At 38.4% G+C, this 21705-nt stretch overlaps 2 protein-coding genes and 3 non-coding genes across 8 annotated transcripts in view; all 5 read left to right on the top strand.

The window, feature by feature from the left end:
- Positions 1 to 9729: 9729 nt before the first annotated feature.
- Positions 9730 to 17684, top strand: RABGGTB (Rab geranylgeranyltransferase subunit beta). 4 transcript variants are annotated; one of them, XM_060304166.2, is made up of 9 exons: positions 9735 to 9783; positions 10834 to 10941; positions 11584 to 11781; positions 12918 to 13023; positions 13869 to 13921; positions 14000 to 14110; positions 14675 to 14800; positions 16530 to 16679; positions 17090 to 17684. In XM_060304166.2, exons 1-9 carry the CDS (start codon positions 9781 to 9783, stop codon positions 17198 to 17200), a joined length of 966 nt encoding a protein of 321 aa, XP_060160149.1. In that variant the 5' UTR covers positions 9735 to 9780; the 3' UTR covers positions 17201 to 17684. The 4 variants fall into 4 exon arrangements, with proteins under 4 accessions (XP_030721832.1, XP_060160149.1, XP_060160148.1 ...); XM_060304165.2 differs by having other exon boundaries at positions 9736 to 9783; positions 16530 to 16683; XM_070044922.1 differs by having other exon boundaries at positions 9740 to 9783; positions 17086 to 17684.
- On the top strand, positions 10583 to 10661 carry LOC115858407 (small nucleolar RNA SNORD45). The gene has a single exon (XR_004041641.1). It is a non-coding gene; the product is annotated as a small nucleolar RNA SNORD45 (small nucleolar RNA).
- LOC115858408 (small nucleolar RNA SNORD45) lies at positions 11217 to 11299 on the top strand. Its single transcript, XR_004041642.1, has one exon. It is a non-coding gene; the product is annotated as a small nucleolar RNA SNORD45 (small nucleolar RNA).
- LOC115858406 (small nucleolar RNA SNORD45) lies at positions 11926 to 11997 on the top strand. The gene has a single exon (XR_004041640.1). It is a non-coding gene; the product is annotated as a small nucleolar RNA SNORD45 (small nucleolar RNA).
- Positions 17685 to 19387: 1703 nt separating the features above from the next.
- The window catches only part of MSH4 (mutS homolog 4), a 96640-nt gene continuing 94322 nt past the window's right edge, over positions 19388 to 21705 (top strand). The window contains exon 1 of the mRNA XM_030865973.2: positions 19388 to 19625. Coding sequence (XP_030721833.1) covers positions 19388 to 19625 — 238 coding nt within the window. The remainder of the gene's footprint in view (positions 19626 to 21705) is intronic.

Raw genomic sequence — 21705 nt, 5'->3', positions numbered from 1 at the left:
TCCATGAGATAATACCTAGCAGTCCACTAAAAGGACACTCAGTAATTTCTTTTATACATTTCCAAGTCTTTGACAATGTGTTTTGACAGTCTCTTTTCATGTGAGCATAAATAATCTGCCAAGATTACTCTTGATACAAAAAGACAGGTTTCATTAGGTTTGGCCTGATTACCTTTGTACAGTAAGGGTGTTAACTATGTAGGCCTCCTCAGATTTACTTTGCAAATCCAGAGATGTGCAATACTGAACAATTATTAAAGCTGCAGGATTAACCTCTGTATGAAAGTTTTCATAAGGACACTGAAATTGGACTTCTAAAAGCCTCTGGAACCAAGCTCAAGAAACTCTCTACCAGATTTCTCCAGTAGTACCTAAGACTTTAGGTAAATTTCTTCCTCAGCATCTCTAAAATTTACTATAGAAGGGACCTTCCTTACCATCTGTAAGACTGGAACCTTGTAAGCCAGGTACCATTCCAGTTTTACTGGGGCAGCTTTGTAGGCACTGACTCTACGTATAAAGTCAACTTGTTTTTTTTAATAATGGGTTTGTCATACATGAGTAAATGTGAATTGGTCTCAATTATGACACTCCAGGTATGGCTTTGGTTACACAATCAATTTGTTCAATTATATCCTGGTAAACACGAGTAAAGATTCCTTTTGATATTGCCATGAAATGTAAGGAGACTCAGTAAATGTTTCTAAATTCTGGGGACACAGTGAGAATCAGATACCATTTTAAAATTCCAGTTTACAAAAGCAGAATCTACTAAATTGAAGACTAGAGATAGCCTAAGAATTAAAAAGGGCTTCCTTACATATCCATAAATATAGAACATAACAACTGCATAAACAATATTCCAAACAAGTAACCATGATTACATTTCCCTCATTGGTCCCTTCAGTTCTCTGTAATTGCTCTGTTGGATCTTGGATCAGTAAACTACGTTCAAGAAGCTGTGTGCTTCTAGTGGTTAAGAATCCGCCTGCCAATGCAAGGGACACAGTTTCAAGCCCTGGTCTGGGAAGATCCCACATGCCATGGAGCAACTAAGCCCATGCACCACAACTACTGAGCCTGTGCTCTAGAGCCAGCAAGCCACAACTACTGAAGCCCACGTGCCTAGAGCCTGTGCTTCACAACAAGAGAAGCCACCGCAGTGAGAAGCCCGCGCACTGCAACGAAGAGTAGCCCCCACTGGCCGCAACTAGAGAAAGCCCATGCACAGCAACAAAGACCCAACGCAGCCAAAAAAAAATAAATTTAAATAAATTTAAAAGTAAATAAGATAATAGAAAGTTGAACCAAAATTGATTAAAAAAAAATAAAAGAACTGTCTGCTTCTAGACAAAAGAGTTCTAGAAATCCTGACTCAGTCCACTGGTATGGTGTGAAATGTGTCTAAGCTATGTCAGTTTGGAAATGTGTACCCACAAAACTATTCTTTGACGTCTCTATTGACAGTTCAAAGCACCTGATTCTTCCCATGAGGCTCTGAGACTGTCCGTTCCTGAATGCACAAACTTTGGCCTGTAAATCTATAGGCAGAGCCCTCAAGCTAGCATCAGAGTAAAACAGAAACTATCTGTAGATAACCGTTTTAGTTCAGGCTGCTACAACAATACCATTGCCAACTAAAGAATGTTACTTACCATCCAGTTCTGTTAAGAATTAAGCTATTAGCCCCTGCAGTCACTGACCTTCAACACAGCCTGAAAGGAATTCAGGGCAGAATGAGGCATTCTATGCTCTGGGAAAACTGACAGAACAGACCTTCAGGAAAAATAGGTATTTTCAGGAGAAATTTTTTTATGAACCTGGATTCTTGCATCTTCCCATACTTAGAAAAGCACTAAAACCATTAATTAAGATATCTGTTCTTCATGTCTAGCAGCAACCTTCTACAGAGATGTGTGCTGGGTTGCACATACCCCCTTCACCACAATCACATGTATACTGACCTCCCCCGTTACCTCTTCAGAACAGTTTCTCAGAGCTATTTGAGAGTCTGTCTCCTGGGCTATAGTCCTCAGTGAGACACTGAATAAACACAACTCGCAGTTTTTCTGTTGTACATTTTTTTTCAGTTGACACCATAGACTGAGTGGCTTAAACAACAATGTATTTCTCACGGTTCTAGAGGCTAGGAAGTCTAAGATCAAGATGCCTGCCCTCTTCTGTGTTGCAGACTTCTAACTTCTTTTACACTAACGTGGCAAAAATAGGGTGAGAGCTCTCTGGGGTCCCTTTTATAAGGGCACTAATCCCATTCATGAGGACTGTACCCTTATGACCTAATTACCTCCTAAAGGCCCCACTTACTAATACCATCACACTGGGGATTCGGATTTCAACATATGAATTTGTGGGGGGACAGAAACATTCAGTCCATTGTAATGACCAAGACTGAAATAATATCAGAATGGAAGTGAGTTCAAATCTCTATTACAGCATAGTGCATAATTATTTCATAAGAATTTAACCATTATTTCCCCTGAGGGAAACAAAGAGAATTGACAAATCTCCAGGGCCTTCTCATAAAGTATACAATTTTGGACATATTTATATTAACATTTTACCTATACAAATTTAAGCTATGGAAGGCTGAGTCGATCTGAAATATTTACCAAATTTTTCTATAAAGCTCCCACAGTAGTGTTGGTAAATAAGAAATATGGGGCACATGAAATAAACTTAATTATTTCTAATACCTTTCTTTTTATGAGGTGAAAGAATAGATTTTTTATTTTCCAGCCTCCCAATCCCTCTCCTCCAGGAAATTTCAAAGATACATTTAGATGTAAAATATATCGTGAAATTTTTATTTTTCTGAATTCAAGATTTAACCTTGAGAAGGCAAAATCAAGAGATGTCAGATGATCTGATCACTTGATTAAGATAGGATTATAGGTACCTGAGAAAGAACACTTGTTTACCTATTTAATTAAAGGGACAATAAATAAAAATAAACACAGAAAAATATAACATAATTATACAGAACTTTGTTTCTCAAATGAGGAAACTTGGTTCCTTTTTTTAAAATAATTAAGGGTATTAAAATTTCAACACATAGAACACAGAAAATTTATTCTGTAAGACAAAATCTCTGGTATGTAGGCAGACGGTAAAGAGTAACCTTTTACCTTTGGTGAAGGGGTCAATCAGTAAACCAAGTAAGCAAGCCCCATAAAACTGAGTGAACTTTGCCAAAATTTTAGTACCTTCCAGTGTTTTTTTCAGATTCAGGTATTACACACCAAGGCAAATAAAATTCACTTTCCTAAAGTTTTGTCCTTCACAATGCTTTTTCATATTCTAGAAAAAGCTGATACTTGGAACGAAACTACTCATTTTCTCTTGAAAAATAAAAACACATACATAGTTGTATTTCTCTATCACTACTGGTCCAACTCTAGTGATATAATAATCCTTATTATTATGACTTAATTGTAGAAACTAACTTCTACTTCAGAGAAAGCTGGGAAGCAGGTCATTGGAACTGTTTTTCACACACGAACATTTTAGCAAAGTTCATGAATATTAACACAACTTTATATATCTATGCATATCCCTTTGCCACTTTGAAGTGGCAAAAAGAAACATATTTATTAACTTGACCCACATGTAACTTATTCCATAGCATATCAAAGTAAGAAACAAAAGTATATAAGCTTAAAATTATGTTCAATAATCAATGATTTAATATTCTATCCAAGAAACAATCCAGGCATATTTGATTATTCATTAATTAATTCAATATCAGTCCAAGGTTTTACATTTCCTAAAGATCATGGAAATTATCTATAATCTGACATAATTCAAAACATAATTACTGTTGGAATAAACAAATTTTGTTAGACTTATGATTCAATATGGTGGAACCCAAAATTACATTTTCAAAAATCTTAAACTTCATTTAGGTGTTAGGTTAGCTAATTTGACCAATAAATCATTATAAAAAGTTTAGGAAATCCAGACTAATTAGTCTCTTCATTTAAAAATAAACTGCACTTAAACATATAGTACTATACTTGTATTATACTGATAATTAGAGAAAAAGACACATAGCTGTTTTTCTCTTTAACCCAAATTACAAACCTCTCTAATTTGTCCACAGATTCATCTTACTATGTGAACTTGAATTTTTAAAAATGTTTTTTGAGCTAGTAGTTTTTATCAGAATGACTGTTTTCCTTTAAAGTCTAGCTCATTCAAAGTATTAGAAGTTAATTTTTATAATTTTTCTGTTAATTTGGGGACTAACCCATTTATATAAGTGCCTATTTATCTCTATAAACTAATCAGAACAGAGTTCCTTAATATGAAGCATAATCTGATTTATTAGTTTACACTGCTCAGAAGTGGGAAAGTATTTCATAGATGTGCAATAAGAGGGCAAAGCCTTCCTCAATTTTAGACAAACAGACACACTGAGAACTTAAAAGTTTCAGATCTACAACAACTTCAGTCACAGGCCAAAAATAAACTCAACAGTCCAGATCTCAAAGCTGTTTTTCTTTTCAGTGGGCTTTAAATTCTTAACTGATTAGAGCTCTCACACATAGACAAGAGTGAATAAACCAGATTCTCTGTCATTTCTCACCCATGAGAGAAATAGACTTCTATAGCAGACAGAGATCACCAAATGGGTCATAAAAACATAGTCTTAATCATTGCCACCAATGAGATTAAATTATGAACTGTGCCTGAAGCAGAAACAATAACAAGACACAAAATCAGTAAGGAGGTGAAAAAAAAAAAAATCAGTAAGGAGGGCAAAACCTACATAAATAGAGTCCAAAAAAGTTAAGGCTGTGGAGTGGCTGTGAGAGCCAAGAAAAGACCTGCCTTGGCTTGGGTAGATCTTGAGGTGCCATTCTCAAGCAATGCAGTTTACTTAGCTCTATCTGTTGAGTGTACTTGGGTATCTAAGGAAATGTATAATTTTCAAAATGGTAAAATCATGACGCATATAAATATAAAGTGAATACATGTCAAAAGTTTTATTTAACTCATTATAAAAGGAGGGAACCAATAATATATTAAAACCAATTTCTAGCAACCAATTTAAATCTTATAACGTAGATGTCTCAATGTATCTTTTTTTTAAAGCTTTAAGCTCTTTTTTATAGTTCATAATTAAAGGACAGGATTTTACATTTTATTTATTTATTTGTTTTAAATATTTATTTACATGGCTGCACGGGGTATTAGACGTGGCACGCGGGATCTTTGTTGCCACATGCGGGATCTTTTAGGTGTGGCATGAGGGATCTAGTTCCCTGATCAGGGATCGAACCCAGGTCCCCTGCACTGGGAGCATGGAGTCTTAGCCATTGGACCACCAGGGAGGTCCCTTGGACAGGATTTTACATTTTAAAATGTTTTTTATCTACAACTTTGTTTAGAAAGTTTCTCTTAAATCGCTCCAGAATTCTAGTCCTTATATACCTGAATCTTTCCTATCAGAGTTCCTTTTATTATTGGAACTAGTTAGTTAAGAAGGCCTGCAATTCTAAGACTTTAGACAAGATTTCATTTGCTTGAAGTGAATCCAAAAATGGAGGAATAAAAAAAATCAGGGATGTCCTAAAATATATAGAAGGTTATAATATAATTTTACAAGTGTAATATGCAGCATGGAGCATGTAATATTCTGCTTCTACATTTGCTATTTCAGAAATAAATGACTCATAGTGAAGACGTGGAAGCAACCTAAATGTCTATTGACAGATGAATGGATCAAGAAAATGTATATGTGTGTGTGTGTGTGTGTGTGTGTACACACACACACACTGGAATATTACTCAGCCATATAAAAGACTGAAATAATGCTATTTGCAGCAACATGGATGGACCTAGAGATTATCGTATTAAGTGAAGTGAGTCAAAGACAAATATCATATGATATCACTTATATGTGGAATCTAAAAAGATGATACAAATGAACTTATTTACAAAACAGAATTAGACATAGAAAACAAACTTATGGTTACCAAAGGTTATAGCAGGGGGAGGGGGGTGGAGATAAATTAGGAGTTCAGCATTAACAAATACACACTACTATATATGAAATAGGTAAACAAAAAGGACCTACTTTATAGCATAGGGAACTATACTCAATATCTTGTAATCACCTATAATTGAAAAGAATCTGAAAAATAATATATATATATAAAACTGAAACACTTTGCTGTAAATTTGAAACATTGTAAATAAGATACACTTCATTTAAAAAAATGACTCAGTTACTATGTTTCATTGATTCCAAAATGCATATTTCTTCTTATTTAACATCTCAGAAATCTGGGTAAGTTTTATGTTAATAGCCATTGGCTATTTTTTTCTACCTTTGATGTTTTTGCAATTGGGATGTGTCTTATAGTTAGTGGCATCTTAGGTAAAATATGATACTGTTGTCCCCTGGAAATGCTATTCCGTGACATAATAAAGATGTTAAACCAGAGTAGAAACAGTTTAGATATTGAATGTTAATGAAACTATGTTCATAGTTGTAGTCAGTCACAATATGGTCTTTGAACAAAACTGTAGGTAAAGAGGAATCCTTTTATTTACAAAATGATATGTGTAATATATGAAATGGTGAACAAAGCAGACACTACAGCTCTTATAAAGCTTATAGGCTACAGCAGCATTGTCCAGTGGAAACATAAGGTGATCTACATGTGTAATTTAAAATTTTCTAATAGTCACATTAAAAAAGTAAAAAGTAACAGATGAAATTGTTTAAGAAAATACTTTAACCCAATATATCCAAAATATTTCAGCAATCAATACTTTTAAATTATTAATGAGATATTTCTATTTATCTTACTAAGTCTTTGAAATGGGGTGTGTATTTTATACTTACAACACATCTCAAATCAGAGTGGTCACATTTCAAGTGCTCCATGTGGCTATATTGGACACTGGAGGTCTAGAGGCAGAGATGAACTTGTTTTATATATATATATATATATATATGTATGTAGCTACTTTTCTTTGGAGGGGAGATATTTTTATTTTTTTGAAGAGGTAAAACATACCAAGTTTCAAAAGTATCAGAGTACTCAGTGAGAAGCTTTCCTTAAATCCTGTCCACAGCCACCCATTCCTCCTCCAGTAGGTAACTGCTTTGGTTCTGTGCATTCCCAAATACATCCATATATTTTTTTCCCTTTGTTTCCCACACAAATAGTAGTAGCATATGGCACATCGGTACATCGTTTGGTACATTCTGTTTTTGTTTTCACTTAACATATTTTGTAAATCTTTCCACACAATGTTTGCAGAGTTTCCTCATTCTTTTTAATGGCTGCATAATGAATACACCATAGTTTATTTCACCTTTTTTTTTTTTTGCGGTACGCGGGCCTCTCACTGTTGCGGCCTCTCCCATTGCAGAGCACAGGCTCCGGACGCGCAGGCTCAGCGGCCATGGCTCACGGGCCTAGCCGCTCCGTGGCATGTGGGATCTTCCCGGACCGGGGCACGAACTCGTGTCCCCTGCATTGGCAGGCGGACTCTCAACCACTGTGCCACCAGGGAAACCCTATTTCACCTTTTCAAGGTTAAAATGTTTGTTATTTTTTGCTATTATGAAGACTGCTGCTATGAATATTCTGGCACATGTCACTTCATAGCCAAGGGAGTATATTTGTAGGATAAATAGCTAGAAATAGAATTGCTGAATGTGATTACAAGAATTGCTAGAACAGATACTCCCTATAAATATTTCCATTTTGCTCACCATCGTACCCCCAAAACCTAGAATAAATAATATTTGGCACATTATAGGCATCCAATACATATCTGATGAATGAATTAATACAGTAGGAAGAGAGGCTTACTTTTCATTACTTCAGCAGTTATTGCCTCGACCTGAATGTTATATTTTGGATCGGATGCTTGTCTTATTCTTATTTTGAGTATTACTTTTCCCAGGAGACATGACCTCTCTCTCTCTCTCTCTCTCTCTCTGCCTTGGTTTTTCTCACTCTACAACACTCCTCTCCCATCTGATTTAGAGGCAAAAGAAAGCTGGGAAATTACATTACTATTTTGAAATAAAATTCATATTTTAAGGCAAGACACGAAAATTTTAAACATAAAGATATTCTTCTCTGTCCTTTGGCCTCCGCTGTGCCCCCACTGTGCATTGTGTATCTGCATTATGCATCAACCAAACCTCCCCCATCAGCAGGAATACCTGCTCAACCATAAAGAGCAACATTCTCCCAGCATCAACAAGACAGCTCCTTAAAAGATAACATTCTTTCCTGATCTTGTAAGGGGTCACACGACCTACCACGATGACACTTATATCTGGATTATGTAAACTGTCAATAATATGTCATTTGATGTACAGCCCCTTGTCTCAAAAAACATATAACTGTACCTTCACTTGTAACCCGCGGAACAGTCCTCAGAGCTTTCTGAGATGCTCTTCCCAGGTTATAATCCTCAAATTTGGCTCGGATAAAAATTTCCATTTCTTTCTGGCAGCAACGGATTAATTTTTCATCAACACTATTTAACAAGGCAGACTTTTTAAAATAAAAATTATTAGGGCTAGAGACAATCATCACGTAATGATAAAAGGCTCAACTCAGCAGAAATAGATAATTCTAAACTTATATGCATTTAATAAAGTGGCCTCAAGCTAGAAATGCGAATATCAACAGAACTACAGGGCGAAATAATGAAATCTATCATCACAGTAGATCCAACATTCTCTCAATTACTGATAACCCACATAAGTCACTGTGTCAGGAACCCTTCTCCAAATCGTTACGGAATGCAAGGATGTGTGGTGCCATTATTTTCTAATGGGTGCTCAAAAATGCTTCAGTATGACAGTCCTAAAGAAAGCACAATTGAAAACAGCTGTGTTAACACACCTAGTAAATCCGATTTCTCTGGAAAGCTCATAAAAGGCACATTGGTGTTTCTTTATTGAAAATTCAGTTCCAAATATTTCAGATATTAGTACTTCCTAAAGAAGTGGGGGGAGTAGGTGAGGGAGTCGGTCGTAATGGCCAAGGCAAACAGGAGGGGAATGTGAACACTTCATTAACATTCACTCAAAAACATTTATTGAACACTTAACTACGTGCAACTCTATTAATTACCAGCCATTTCAGATCTTCGAAGTTCAAAGAGTCTCAAGAATAAACGATTTCTTAGAAGTTATTCAGGGGCTTCCCTGGTGGCGCGGTGGTTGAGAATCTGCCTGCCAATACAAGGGACACCGGTTCGAGCCCTGGTCTAGGAAGATCCCACATGCCGCGGAGCAACTGGGCCCATGAGCGACAATTACTGAGCCTGCGCGTCTGGAGCCTGTGCTCCGCAACAACAGAAGCCGCGATAGTGAGAGGCCCGCGCACCGCGATGAAGAGTGACCCCCGCTTGCGACAACTAGAGAAAGCCCTTGCACAGAAACGAAGACCCAACACGGCCATAAATAAATAAATAAATACATTAAAAAAAAAGGTTATTCAGGTATTTACACATTACTTAAAACCCTTGTAGACAAAACCGCGGACCTTACGAGACGAGAAAATTGGCGCCAGAGACTTTAGGCGCAGGCAGCGAAGACAGCTATGAGCAGTCGGTGGGGTCCTAGGGCAGCCATGGCACTGCTCCTTCCTTCAGGCGGGAGTGTGGTCAGCTATGTCGGCGCGGGGGTGGGGGTGGGGCCTGAAGGACGCCTCTGCGCAGGCGCTTGCCACCTAAATCCGCCCAGCGACGAGCCTAGTTCTCTTTTCGGTCTCAGACATGGTGAGTGTGGTAGTGTTTTGGGTTGCTGTGTAGATGAGTCGGGAGGAGACTGGGTAGGCTAATGTTTAAGCAGATCAGGCACCAGTGGGTTGTTTTCTAGGTATTAGAGAATGGTTGAGTTAAGACACAGGCCTTGGAAGGTTTTTTGAGTCAGAGACAGGGTGAAGTATTACTTAGCGTTTTCTGCAGATCTCGCGGCTGCACATGCGGCCAGACTTCCTCCTATCCGACGGGCCTCAGGGTTCAACGACCCGGTTACTTAATCTCTCAAAAAGCCGGCTAGTTCTCTTTTCCTTCTATATATACATGTACATATATATTTCCTTCCATTTGGCCATGAATATATGGTTCAGAATCTTTATAATTATTAATAGTATGGTCTTGATCTAGTAAATATTAATGGGATGTGAAGGAAATTAACTGCTTTGTTCCTTTTGGTAGTGATCGTGACCTACTTAAAATAAGAACTAGAGCAGCATCCTCATCACCTGGGGGCTTGTAGAAACTAAGACTAAAGCTGGAGAAGATTAGGCTAAAGGGACTGCTTGCTTGATAAATAACTTTCGGGGAACGTGGAAGGTGCTTTGAAACCTGAGTTTCTAGGATTAATAAAATCTCATTAAAGAACTTAACTGAAAATTATGGGCTAGCAAGATTTTTATTTTAATGCTTCAACTTTTTGCCACATGTAAGCCATACGTTGTCTTAAATTCGTAAAGTTTGATAGTGTATGTTTATTTTACTTAACTGTTTAAGTGAAAGATAAGCAAAGAGTGATGAAGACGGAGGTGATTTTTTGGGTCGATGATGAGCTGGCATGTATTCTGAATCTAAAGTTGATTATTACTGCTTTAGCTCTAGAATTACGCTGAGACCTGAAAAATACCTGCATCTTTATGAGGGCTTTAGTTATTTTTTAGTCAGATACTTTTAAAATTGAAAGTTTTTATATGGCAAGATGAAATCAGAATTCAAATGTGTATTGAATATATGCTCCGGGGTCAAACGTTAAAAGATAAAAAATTTATGAAATCACTTTTTGTGTGAAAGGGCACACCGCAGAAGGATGTTATTATCAAGTCAGATGCACCCGACACCCTATTAGTGGAGAAGCATGCAGATTATATAGCATCCTATGGCTCAAAGAAAGATGATTACGTATGTATACTTTTATGTTGAAAAGTTTATTTTTAAAGGTGTTGGCCATTCTGCATAAGCAGGTTAGTATGGCCCATGTTTCTTAAAAATGGTATCCAACTCCTGTGTGACAAGGACTGGTATGTGTGGTTGAGGGGCAATGGAATTAACCATGGTCCTTAACAACACTTATTTAGAGGCTTTGGCAGACAAAGTAGATTCCCTTCCTGCCCAGATTTGTAAGAATTTTGAGGCATGGAATAGATTTACTTCTGTAGTTGAGGTAATGCTTTCAAGGTCAATGATGTGTTGGCATGTATTACCTGAGTTTACGGTGATGTGGGATAACACTTAAGCTCTAGAATTACGCTGAGACCTTGAAAAAGTTTAACCTTGAAGAATGGTGTTCCCAGTTTTTCTCTGTGGGAAAATCTTAGAAAAAATTAAATGAACAACTTAATTGGAAGTAAATATTTTCCCCTGTAGGATACAAAGAGCTGAAATTTACCATGTTGGGAAATAATCTAGTATTGATGAATTCCCATAACCTTGTAGCTATGGAGTTAGGGCCATGTAACACCATGACTATTTAGCTTCATGTGTTCAGTATCTTTAACCTGGCATCAATTCAAACTGACGCATTAAAGTAATTCTGTATTTTAGGAATACTGTATGTCTGAATATTTGAGAATGAGTGGCATCTATTGGGGTCTGACTGTAATGGATCTCATGGGACAGCTACATCGCATGAATAGAGAAGAGATTCTGACATTTATTAAGTCTTGTCAACACGAGTGTGGTGGAATAAGTGCTAGTATTGGACATGATCCTCATCTTTTGTACACTCTTAGTGCTGTCCAGGTAAATACTAATAAAAATTCAGCAGTCTTGGTGATGTATTCTCTTCCGTGAGAGTGGGGAAATTGAAACTAGGTATCAGGGACGTGACAAAATCAGTATCTATGTTAAAAAGTTACCTTTTCAAATGAAATATATGTTGTACAAGGTCAATGATGTGATGGCATGTATTAGCTGAATCCAAAGTTGATGTAAATTCTAAAATTACACTGAGACCTTGGATGGTAATTATGTTTATCTTCAGTATATGTAAATATTTGAAAATCACTCAGTGGAGTTAGGTTTGTTTGTTTTGAGCAAGAAAAATCCTTTGAAGTTAAGCCACTGAAATCTTTTATTTATTAGACAGCATGACCTATCCAAATAGATTATGTTACATAAGTCTTGTCTGATAATAGAAATGTCATGTGGAACGTTATTCAGAGAACAGCAAATAGCATAATGGATTACATAAACTGCTCAAAGCCTGTTTACCACATGTGTAGAAGCCTCCTTCATCTGTTTCTTGTATTGGTCAAACTTCTGCATGGCATTTGCTTCTCTCCATGGCCTGGCCATTTCCTCCCTTTTGTCTCATCTTGCTTTTCATCTAATATCTGGAAATACTAAGCTGCTTGTGGTTCCCTGTTTATACTCTGTCATTTCACAACTCTGCTGTTTTCCGTGGAGTTTTTAAATTTTTATTTATTTTTACATTTTTGGACGAACTGTGCTTGCGGTATCTTAGTTCTCTGACCAGGGATTGAACCCAGGCCCGTGGCAGTGAAAGCGCCAAGTCCTAACCACTGGACCGTCAGGGAATTCCCTCCTTGGAGTTAGCTTTGATTTTGATATTAGTGAAAATCCACAAATAAGGGTTTAAAGTCTATGTAAGTTTAGTATATATGAGTCATAGAGTGCTAAGTTAACAATTTATAAATGGAAAAATAATGCTTTGTGGTTAAAGGTTTGTGTTTGTTGGTAATATCTATAATTTGAATACATAGTAGAAGTGCACATTTGAGAAAAGTTCACAATGTACATAAACAAAAGGACATGCTTACTTGACAACTTAAAAGGTAGTTGAGGAAGAACATTGTTAGGACAACCTTACCAGTGTTGAAGAGGTGTTTACTTACCATGGTTTGTTTTTGTTACAGATTCTTACCCTCTATGATAGTATTAATGTTATTGATGTAAATAAAGTTGTGGAATATGTTCAGAGTCTACAGAAAGAAGATGGTTCTTTCGCTGGAGATATTTGGGGTAATGTCCCTTTAATCCATGGCACCCAAAATACCAATCCAAAAATGTTCTGCTTTGGTATTTATTGTAGTGATAAGCTTTGTTGCAAATTTTAAAGTTCAGCGAATTGGGGGCTTTGCTAATAACTTACCAGGAGATTTTTAAGTTTTTCATCTTTTCAGGTCCCACTAAGCAGCTGGTCTAACTGGAGTTAATGGTCTGCTGGAAGTTCCAGCATGCACTGTGCTAGTTATATCAGCATACAGGAGTACTGGAACAGAGGGGGCCAGTCTAAAAGATAAGGTAGGTGAAACTTTTTTCCCCAATATTTGGTGGCTTTGTAAAGTTTTTTAAAAACTTTCTGGCAAGGGGAAAATATTCAAAAAACTTTACAAACTTACTGAATATTTGAGTGGAGGGAGGGAATAGTATTTGACTTGATAAATGTAGATAATCTCTGCTTTAGGGCTGAATACAGTGCAGGCAGGAGAGACCAGCTGCTTCATGGGATGTGAAAATCTACTTTTATATAATAGGGTAAGTTTATTATCATTCTGAGAAATTGACTAGTCTTTTGCTTTCTGTTACCTTTCTGGGGCTTTGAAAGCAATTTATTTGCTTATATTTTTCACAAAGCAGTTTTCTAGTTCTTAGTTTCCTTCGAAATAAAGTAAGTGATTATGGATCACTTTTTAAAGATTTAGCTTTCCTCCTGGTGACTAACATGTACTTACATGTTAAGCCTGAACTCTTGGAAATTTAACCATGGTAGTTGTACAGAGGTTGTTTTTAATTAACTTTTACTACATAATATGATCAGAAGCCTCTGATAACAAAATGTTTTGGCTTGATCCCTTTATTTTTAGGAGAAATCGACACAAGATTCTCTTTTTGTGCGGTGGCAACTTTGGCTCTATTGGTAAGTTTTAAATGTTGTATTGGAATGATTAAGCTTCCATGATTATTCTGGAATTTAATAGGTATATTTTGTTTACAGGGGAAGCTGGATGCTATTAATGTGGAAAAGGCAATCGAATTTGTTCTATCATGTATGAACTTTGATGGTGGATTTGGTTGCAGGCCAGGTTCTGAATCCCATGCTGGGCAGGTAATTTATCAATCTAAATTAAAATGTAGTGTCAGTTTTGAAGGGATAACCCGTGTAATTGGGAAAATACCAAGTTAATTTGACTGAATGTAATATAATGTGGGATGTTATATAAGAATTAATTGCTGATTAAGGAAGGCGTTTTTACAGTAGTGTACTTTGTATGCAGTCCCCTGTTGGTGAAATCCTCTGACCCAGGTAAATGTAAGTAGTTTTGTAATTACCAAAAATATATTTTGATTTTCAATTAGTTTTTAACCAGGTGAAAACATTCCCTACCTATCCCCAAGACCTGTTTGCTTGTGCCAGAGGATGTTGTATATGTAAATGGTTGTCAAATAAAGCTTGCTTTTAGCCATGAAGAAATTGTGACAGTAGTCTTGCATTGCAAAGTTGCATCCTAGTAGTGTTGGATTTGTTCAAATAATTGTGTTCTTGTTTGCAATTCTTACTGTCAGCAAATTTTTAGATAGAAAATGGAGCTTTAATGATTTAAGTAGTTTTTATCACCATGTTACTGTTGAAAAACTATTATACACATGTACTTTATGTCTGTAATTTTAGATCTATTGTTGCACAGGATTCCTGGCTATTACTAGTCAGTTGCATCGAGTAAATTCTGATTTACTTGGTTGGTGGCTTTGTGAACGACAGCTTCCATCAGGTGGACTCAATGGAAGGCCAGAGAAGGTATCTATCGTTTCATAAGATTAACTTTTTTTTTTTTTTTTGGCGGTATGCGGACCTCTCACTGTTGTGGCATATAAAACTTAACTTGTTAAGTTTTATAACCTGGATTGAGGACTTAAATTTTTGTCTTATATATCTCGGTATTGCTCTTGTAAATTGATAATGAGCTTTTCACCTTAACTACTTCGCATTATGTATCTGGGAGTCAAAGGCTTCTATTAACACATGCATCTTGTACAGAAATCTCCATGCCCACTTATGGGGGGTGGGGAAGGACAGTGGATTTGCCAAAGGAAAGATTTTTTTAAAAAAATTGGATTACATGGGCTTCCCTGGTGGCGCAGTGGTTGGGAGTCCGCCTGCCGATGCAGGGGACGTGGGTTCGTGCCCCGGTCTGGGAGGATCCCACATGCCGCGGAGTGGCTGGGCCCGTGAGCCATGGCCGCTGAGCCTGCGCGTCCGGAGCCTGTGCTCCGCAACGGGAGAGGCCACAGCGGTGAGGCCCGCGTACCGCAAAAAAAAAAAAAAATTGGATTACAACATTTTTATTTAAAATCTTTGTTAATTTTTAAAGAAAAACCCAATTTGTTTAGCTCTCACACACTCTGAATTGGGTCTGTAACGACCAGGTAGTAAGTATTTTTAGCTTTGACCTATAGAGATCTTTATTGTTACACATATGAATTTCATAATTTTCCCATCGCAAAACTATTATTTTAAAAAATCATTTACACATACTAAAAGCTATTCCTGTGGTCTAGATTTGACTCAGTGGCTGTAGCCTGCTGAGCCCGTGACCTAAAATATGATAGAGCATGGTGATGCTTTTATCTGGGTCGTTGTATTTTTGTTTAATTTTGCTGGCTCAGTATTTCTGAATAAGTTAATGGGTAGGAAAATAACCACAAGTGGTTTCTAGTTAAGATCCAATGAAAAACCTGGGCAGCTTTTCAATAAGTAGAAGATGGTTGGGGGTGAGGATTGCACTTAAAATCTAGAACAGCTTTTTTTTTTTTTTTTTTTTTTTTTTGCCGTTCACGGGCCTCTCACTGCTGTGGCCTCTCCCGTTGCGGAGCACAGGCTCCGGACGCGCAGGCTCAGTGGCCATGGCTCATGGGCCCAGCCGCTCCGCGGCATGTGGGATCTTCCCGCACCGGGGTGCGAACCCGAGTCCCCTGCATCGGCAGGCGGACTCAACCACTGGGCCACCAGGGAAGCCCTAGGACAGCTTTTAATGTGCCTGTGAATCACCTAAGGATCTTGTTGAAATTCGGTCTGAGGTGGGAACTTCTGCATTTCTTAAGTTACCATGATTTGAGGAGCCAGGGTGATTTTTTTTTTTTTTTAAGCAGGTTGTGTACTGCTTGGACAGCACTTACTGAAAATGCTGTACCTACGGCAGTGGAACATATAGTACCATAGATCTCACGAGCCTGACCACCAGGTTCTTGGATTAAGGGGCTTATTTAGGTATTCATTGCAAATAGAAGATAAGGTAGATGGATGGTTATCACTGAGTACTGAAACTGAAACATTCAGCGTGGTCTTCTATGGAATGGAGTGTTTGGTCTTCTCTTTTCCAGTGATTATCTTTAATTCTAAGCAATTGTGTTTATGGACTTCAGTGTTTCAAACACTGCATTGTCAATATATCCCTTGATTCCCTTCCCACCCCCAATATTTGGGCCAGAAAGTAAAATTGAGGCAACTTGTGGCTTTTTCCTCCTAGTTACCAGATGTGTGCTATTCTTGGTGGGTGTTGGCTTCCCTAAAGATAATTGGAAGGCTTCACTGGATTGACAGAGAGAAACTGCGCAGTTTCATTTTAGCATGTCAAGATGAAGAAACGGGAGGATTTGCGGACAGGCCAGGAGATATGGCAAGTATATTTGTGACTGTTTATGTAACAGTTAAAATTTTCAGTGTTGCTTTGTGTTTTAAGGGTTCTAAGTTTCCAGAATTAGGAATAGGGGGGTGGGGGGGAAAGGATGGTATTTCCAAGTGTTGCTTTGAAGGGATGCTTTTTAAATAATTGTCGTTTAAGAATATATGAAAGATCTAAAACAAGTTTACAGAAATTTCTGGTCACTTATTGCCAAGAAATGAGTGTGTGGACCAGGTTCTGTGTTTAAAAACACAATTTGAAACCATCATTATTTCAGAAAACTTTAAGCATATGTTCAAATAAAGGGAATACAATAGGCTCCAGTATAATCATTGTTCAGAAGCAGGGTTTTAGAAGTTTTCATTTTGTAATACTCTATAAATTCTTATTTTTTTAATAGGTAGATCCTTTTCATACTCTATTTGGAATTGCTGGATTGTCACTTTTGGGAGAAGAACAGATTAAACCTGTTAGCCCTGTTTTTTGCATGCCTGAAGAAATACTTCGGAGAGTGAATGTTCAACCTGAACTAGTGAGCTAGATTAGATCCCTTGATGCAAAAGTTACTTAGTGTAGTTTTACTGTCCTAACATTTCAGTATTTGAAGTGCTTAACAAACTTAATGGCTGCCATGTTAATATTTTGTACATGAATTGTGTTGATTTTAATAAATTATATAATTATACATACTGTAAATTAGAGATCTTTATTGCACCTTCAGCTTTCCGTTTTCTTCTGGAATGCTGTTATTCGGAGCGTAATATTTTGTTTATGCTTCAATGTATTTATCTTGTTTGTCTCCATAACAGCAACCTGAGTTGAACTCTAGCTGATGAAGTCTTGTGTTCTGATTTTCCCATGTACTCCCTTGATATGTTATATATAACTATAGTTAATATAAATTGGTCTTTGTCAATGAGAATGTTAACTGATGAAGAATTGATGAACCCCATAGAAATTAAAAGATGAAAAAAAATAAATGGCTGAAATTTGGGAATATTTCATGTTTGTGGTTACTGAGCTGGTTACAAAGTGATTTAAGTAAGTGACAATTCACCATCTTGGAATAGGATTGCAATCTGGACTATAGTCTCACTTTCTAATATTTTATGTCAGAATGCCAAGGGAGATTGTTGGCTTTTTTCCCTGCGGATTAAGGAAACACAAGTTGATAGTTGCCACAGTATTTTTTTGTTACCTGTATTTTCAGAAAGATGAGACCACAGCTAATCTCTTATAAGAGTTTTATGTTCTTGGTGAAAATGAAGAATTTTAATGAACATTTTTCTTGATGGAAGTTGAAATTTGCTCAAGTGTCTTTGCAATACCCTGTGTAAGAGTTAGAGAATCTTCTTACATGTGTATAGTGATGATTCTCAACACTTGGCCAATGTGAGATTGAAATGTCTAGCATTGTTTTTTGTTTTTTTTTGTTTTTTTTGCGGTACGCGGGCCTCTCACTGTTGTGGCCTCTCCCGTTGCGGAGCACAGGCTCCGGACATGTAGACTCAGCGGCCATGGCTCACTAGCCTAGTCACTCCGTGGCATGTGGGATCTTCCTGGACCCGGTGGACCGGGGCACGAACCCATGTCCCCTGCATCGGCAGGCGGACTCTCAACCACTGTGCCACCAGGGAAGCCCTAGCATTGTTTTTTAACAGTTCACTAATTTGAAGGGTTTGAGTTGCATTGCCAGTATTTTGTTTCTGAAGGTTCGGAAGTCATTGGATGGAACATAATTTTATTTACGTGCTGTCATTGGAAGTTGGAGTTTTGAGGACTGCAGTCATTGCATGTGGATGAACTGTTCTATGAATACCTGATTTATTGACATATTAACAATTGCATGAATTGAGTAATGCATTTCTTCTAATAGTATCCAGAGTATTCTGTTTTCAATCCTGGCATCTCTACGAAATTGGTATTACTGTGTATTCAAGAAAAGTAAGCAGGCACAAAATTTCCCAAAGGTCATTTGTTGTAAAGCTAGTTTGAGTTTTTGTAGTCTGCTCTTAACCAGTTCATACCTATGTGTGAAAACCCAGTACTAGAAATTGAGAGAGAGGAAACTGTCCAAGAGATAACTCTTCTTAACCTGGTTCCTCCTATACTGTGCACACAGCCATATGCTTACTGGGTGAAGGGCAATCTTGCAGTGATAACAGCCCTGTGAATATTTAAGCTGTAAGGGGTTAGTGGCTCTTTAGCCAGGAAACCAATGTTAAATGGGTTGTACTACTGTGTGAGCATTAAATTTGTTTCCACTATCACAGGCACTGCGTGCACAGTGATGGCAGTTTATGTAATTAAAAAGAAACTAGTGTATTTGGAGGTATGTGTGGAATGTTAGCCCCAAACACCTTGTGATAAGGAAATAAGGTGCAGTGCGAATAATGGGCCTGCCAAGTTGGATTGATGGGCCCAGAATTCCTTTCAGCTGAGGAGGTCTGTACCTTACATTTAGCTCGACCAAATCCTGTGGGAGGTGACGGGACCGGAACGCCTGGAAGTACATTCCTCGGTGTGGATGGGGGGGGAGGGGCGGGGAAGGTGGGCGGTTGCAGCAGGGGCTCTGCGCCTGCGCACCATACTCACACTTTTCCCATGCGGCTTCGTGCGCCTGCGCACCATACTCGCACTTTTCCCGGCGTCGCTTATGCCTTTGGGCCCTGCGGAGCGGTGTTCTGAGAGGGCTTGTGAGCATGCTGAGGCCTGAGATCCCACCAACTTCGCCTTCTGTCCCTGCGGTTTCCTCTTCCTCGGTAGAGGCTCGGTCCCAGGGTCCCCGCTACAATTTCGGACTCCAGGAGACTCCTCAGAGATGTCCTTCAGCCCAGGCCGCCTCTTCGTCCTCCCCTCCAGGCACGTCTGGAGCGGCGGGCGACCGGAGCGGCAGCAGCAGCCTCCCTCGGCACCCGCCCAGCGCGCGGCCAGCTCAAGGCAAGGAGCGGTTGTGTGAATTCCCGGAGGCTCAGGGAGCTGTGGTTGGTGGTTGCCACAGAGAAATTATCAGTTGGGGTTTGTTTGGAACATGAGAATGGGATGCGCCGGGAATTTAGTGTTTCTGAGTGGCTAAAGGGCTGGACTCTTCAAATTAGTTTCATTACTAGGCTGTGATGGCGGGTGGCTCGGTTCTGAGGCGGGTTGCATTAACATCCGGTGTGATGTCCCAGCTCTCTGCCCCTAATGACAGATGCCTGAATTTGTGCATGAGTTTGGTGATAGAAATGGTGAACTTCTCGGCTCCTGAGCTTAACTCACCAAGTCCTTCTAGGATGCCGTGAAACAGACCAGATTTAACATTTTATCTAATTGAGGTGAATGATATGTTTAGTCTGAAAAATGTCTTTCAAGGAGAGTTCAACTCGTTTATTTTATATTCAGTCACTCTGCATGGCAAAACCATCACCTTTTTTTCCAGACAGCATTGCAAGTCAATGATAAGGTAACAAATGCCAAATTCGGTGGTCACTTTTCAGTTCATCTTGTGTGACCTTTCCACTGTGTTTAATGTTCTTGACCGGTCTTCTCTTAAACCGTCTTAATTTGCTTTCGTTGATTCCACTCCCCTGTTTTTCTCCTGCCTTCCAGAGAACTATGCTTACCTTCGTTAGTTCCCGAATTATCGGTTTGTTCTTGGAGGTTTTTTCCTAGGCCACTTCTGTCTGGATGTGACTATCACCACAGCCCAGATCTCATCTATGCTCCAGATTCCTATTTCAGACTGTTCTGAAGTTTCTGGTGAGGAACCAGTGGAAATCCTCAGACTCACTATATGATTAATTTAATTCATCTCTCTGCAGCTCCTCAACCTGTTTCTCCTACTTATCTCAGTCATTGGGTTTTCTAAATCTTAAACCTAGGAGACCAATAATTCGAGTATTCCCTCACTCATAACATCCAAATAGTTAAATTCTATCTAACTTTATCTTTTAAATAATTATGTACTTTTCTATCTCTGTGCCATTACAGGCCCTTATGATTTTATGTCGGACTTATTGCCTCATACTCCTAAGTATTCTTTCTTTCAAGCTTACTTACAGTGTCGCTAGAGTTATATCGAAAATGAAAATCTTTTTTTAATTCTCTCTTTTTTAAAATTAATTTATTTTTGGCTGCATTGGGTCTTCGTTGCTGCGCGCCAGATTTTCTCTAGTTGTGGCGAGCAGGGGCTACTCTTCGTTGAGGTGTGCAGGCTTCTCATTGCAGTGGCTTCTCTTGTGGAGCACAGGCTCTAGGCATACAAGCTTCAGTAGTTGCAGTACGCGGGCTCAGTAGTTGCGGCTCATGGGCTCTAGAGCACAGGCTCAGTAGTTGTGGTACACGGGCTTAGTTGTTCCGCGGCATGTGAGATCTTCCTGGACCAGGGCTTGAACCTGTGTCCCCTGCCTTGGCAGGTGGATCCTTAACCACTGCACCACCAGGGAGGTCCCGGAAAATGAAAATCTTATGTCCCTTGGCACTTCAGTCCGTGACTCTGTATTTGCAGTTAAAAAAATCATACTTTTTTTTTTTAATCATATTCTTTATCAGGACATCCAAGGCCATTTGGGATCTGTTTTCAATTTTTGCAGTCTTATCTCTTACCATTTCTTAATAATTACCCTACTTTCTAACCTAACTGACCTACTTGGCGGTTCCTCCAAGGCAACATACATGTTTACGTTGTCAGTGTAATCCCCCCTTCCTGAAATGCTTTTTCAACAGTAATAACATCCACTAATTAACGAGCACTACTCTGTTCTAGCTTCTTACTTGGCATTTTGTATCTCTGATCCTAACAATAATTCTGCAAGGTAGATTTTTCTTTTGTCCCAATTTTACAGAGGGAGTTTGCCACCCCATGGTTTATAGTGTTGGAGAGGAGTTAGGGCTGTATATGAAGGTTTGAGAATTGTCAGGAAATGATATTAATAGAAACCAAAATAATAGATGAGATGCCCAGAGAAAATGTATAATTTTGATTTTGAGAGAAAGTGAAAAAGTATGGAACCTTGGGAAGCCAACAGTCAAGAGTCAG

The sequence above is a fragment of the Globicephala melas genome, chromosome 1, assembly GCF_963455315.2.
Source record: "Globicephala melas chromosome 1, mGloMel1.2, whole genome shotgun sequence".
NCBI lineage: Eukaryota > Metazoa > Chordata > Mammalia > Artiodactyla > Delphinidae > Globicephala > Globicephala melas.
The sequence above is the reverse complement of the archived record's forward strand: the minus strand, read 5'-3'. Positions and strand labels throughout refer to the sequence as shown.

Bases quoted from the DNA above. Each gene is read 5' to 3' on its own strand.
- RABGGTB (XM_060304165.2), top strand. The intron at 13,922-13,999 runs GTAAGTTTTAAA...TTTTGTTTACAG, and splicing joins TGGCAACTTTGGCTCTATTG to GGGAAGCTGGATGCTATTAA. The intron at 14,111-14,674 runs GTAATTTATCAA...CTGTAATTTTAG, and splicing joins CTGAATCCCATGCTGGGCAG to ATCTATTGTTGCACAGGATT.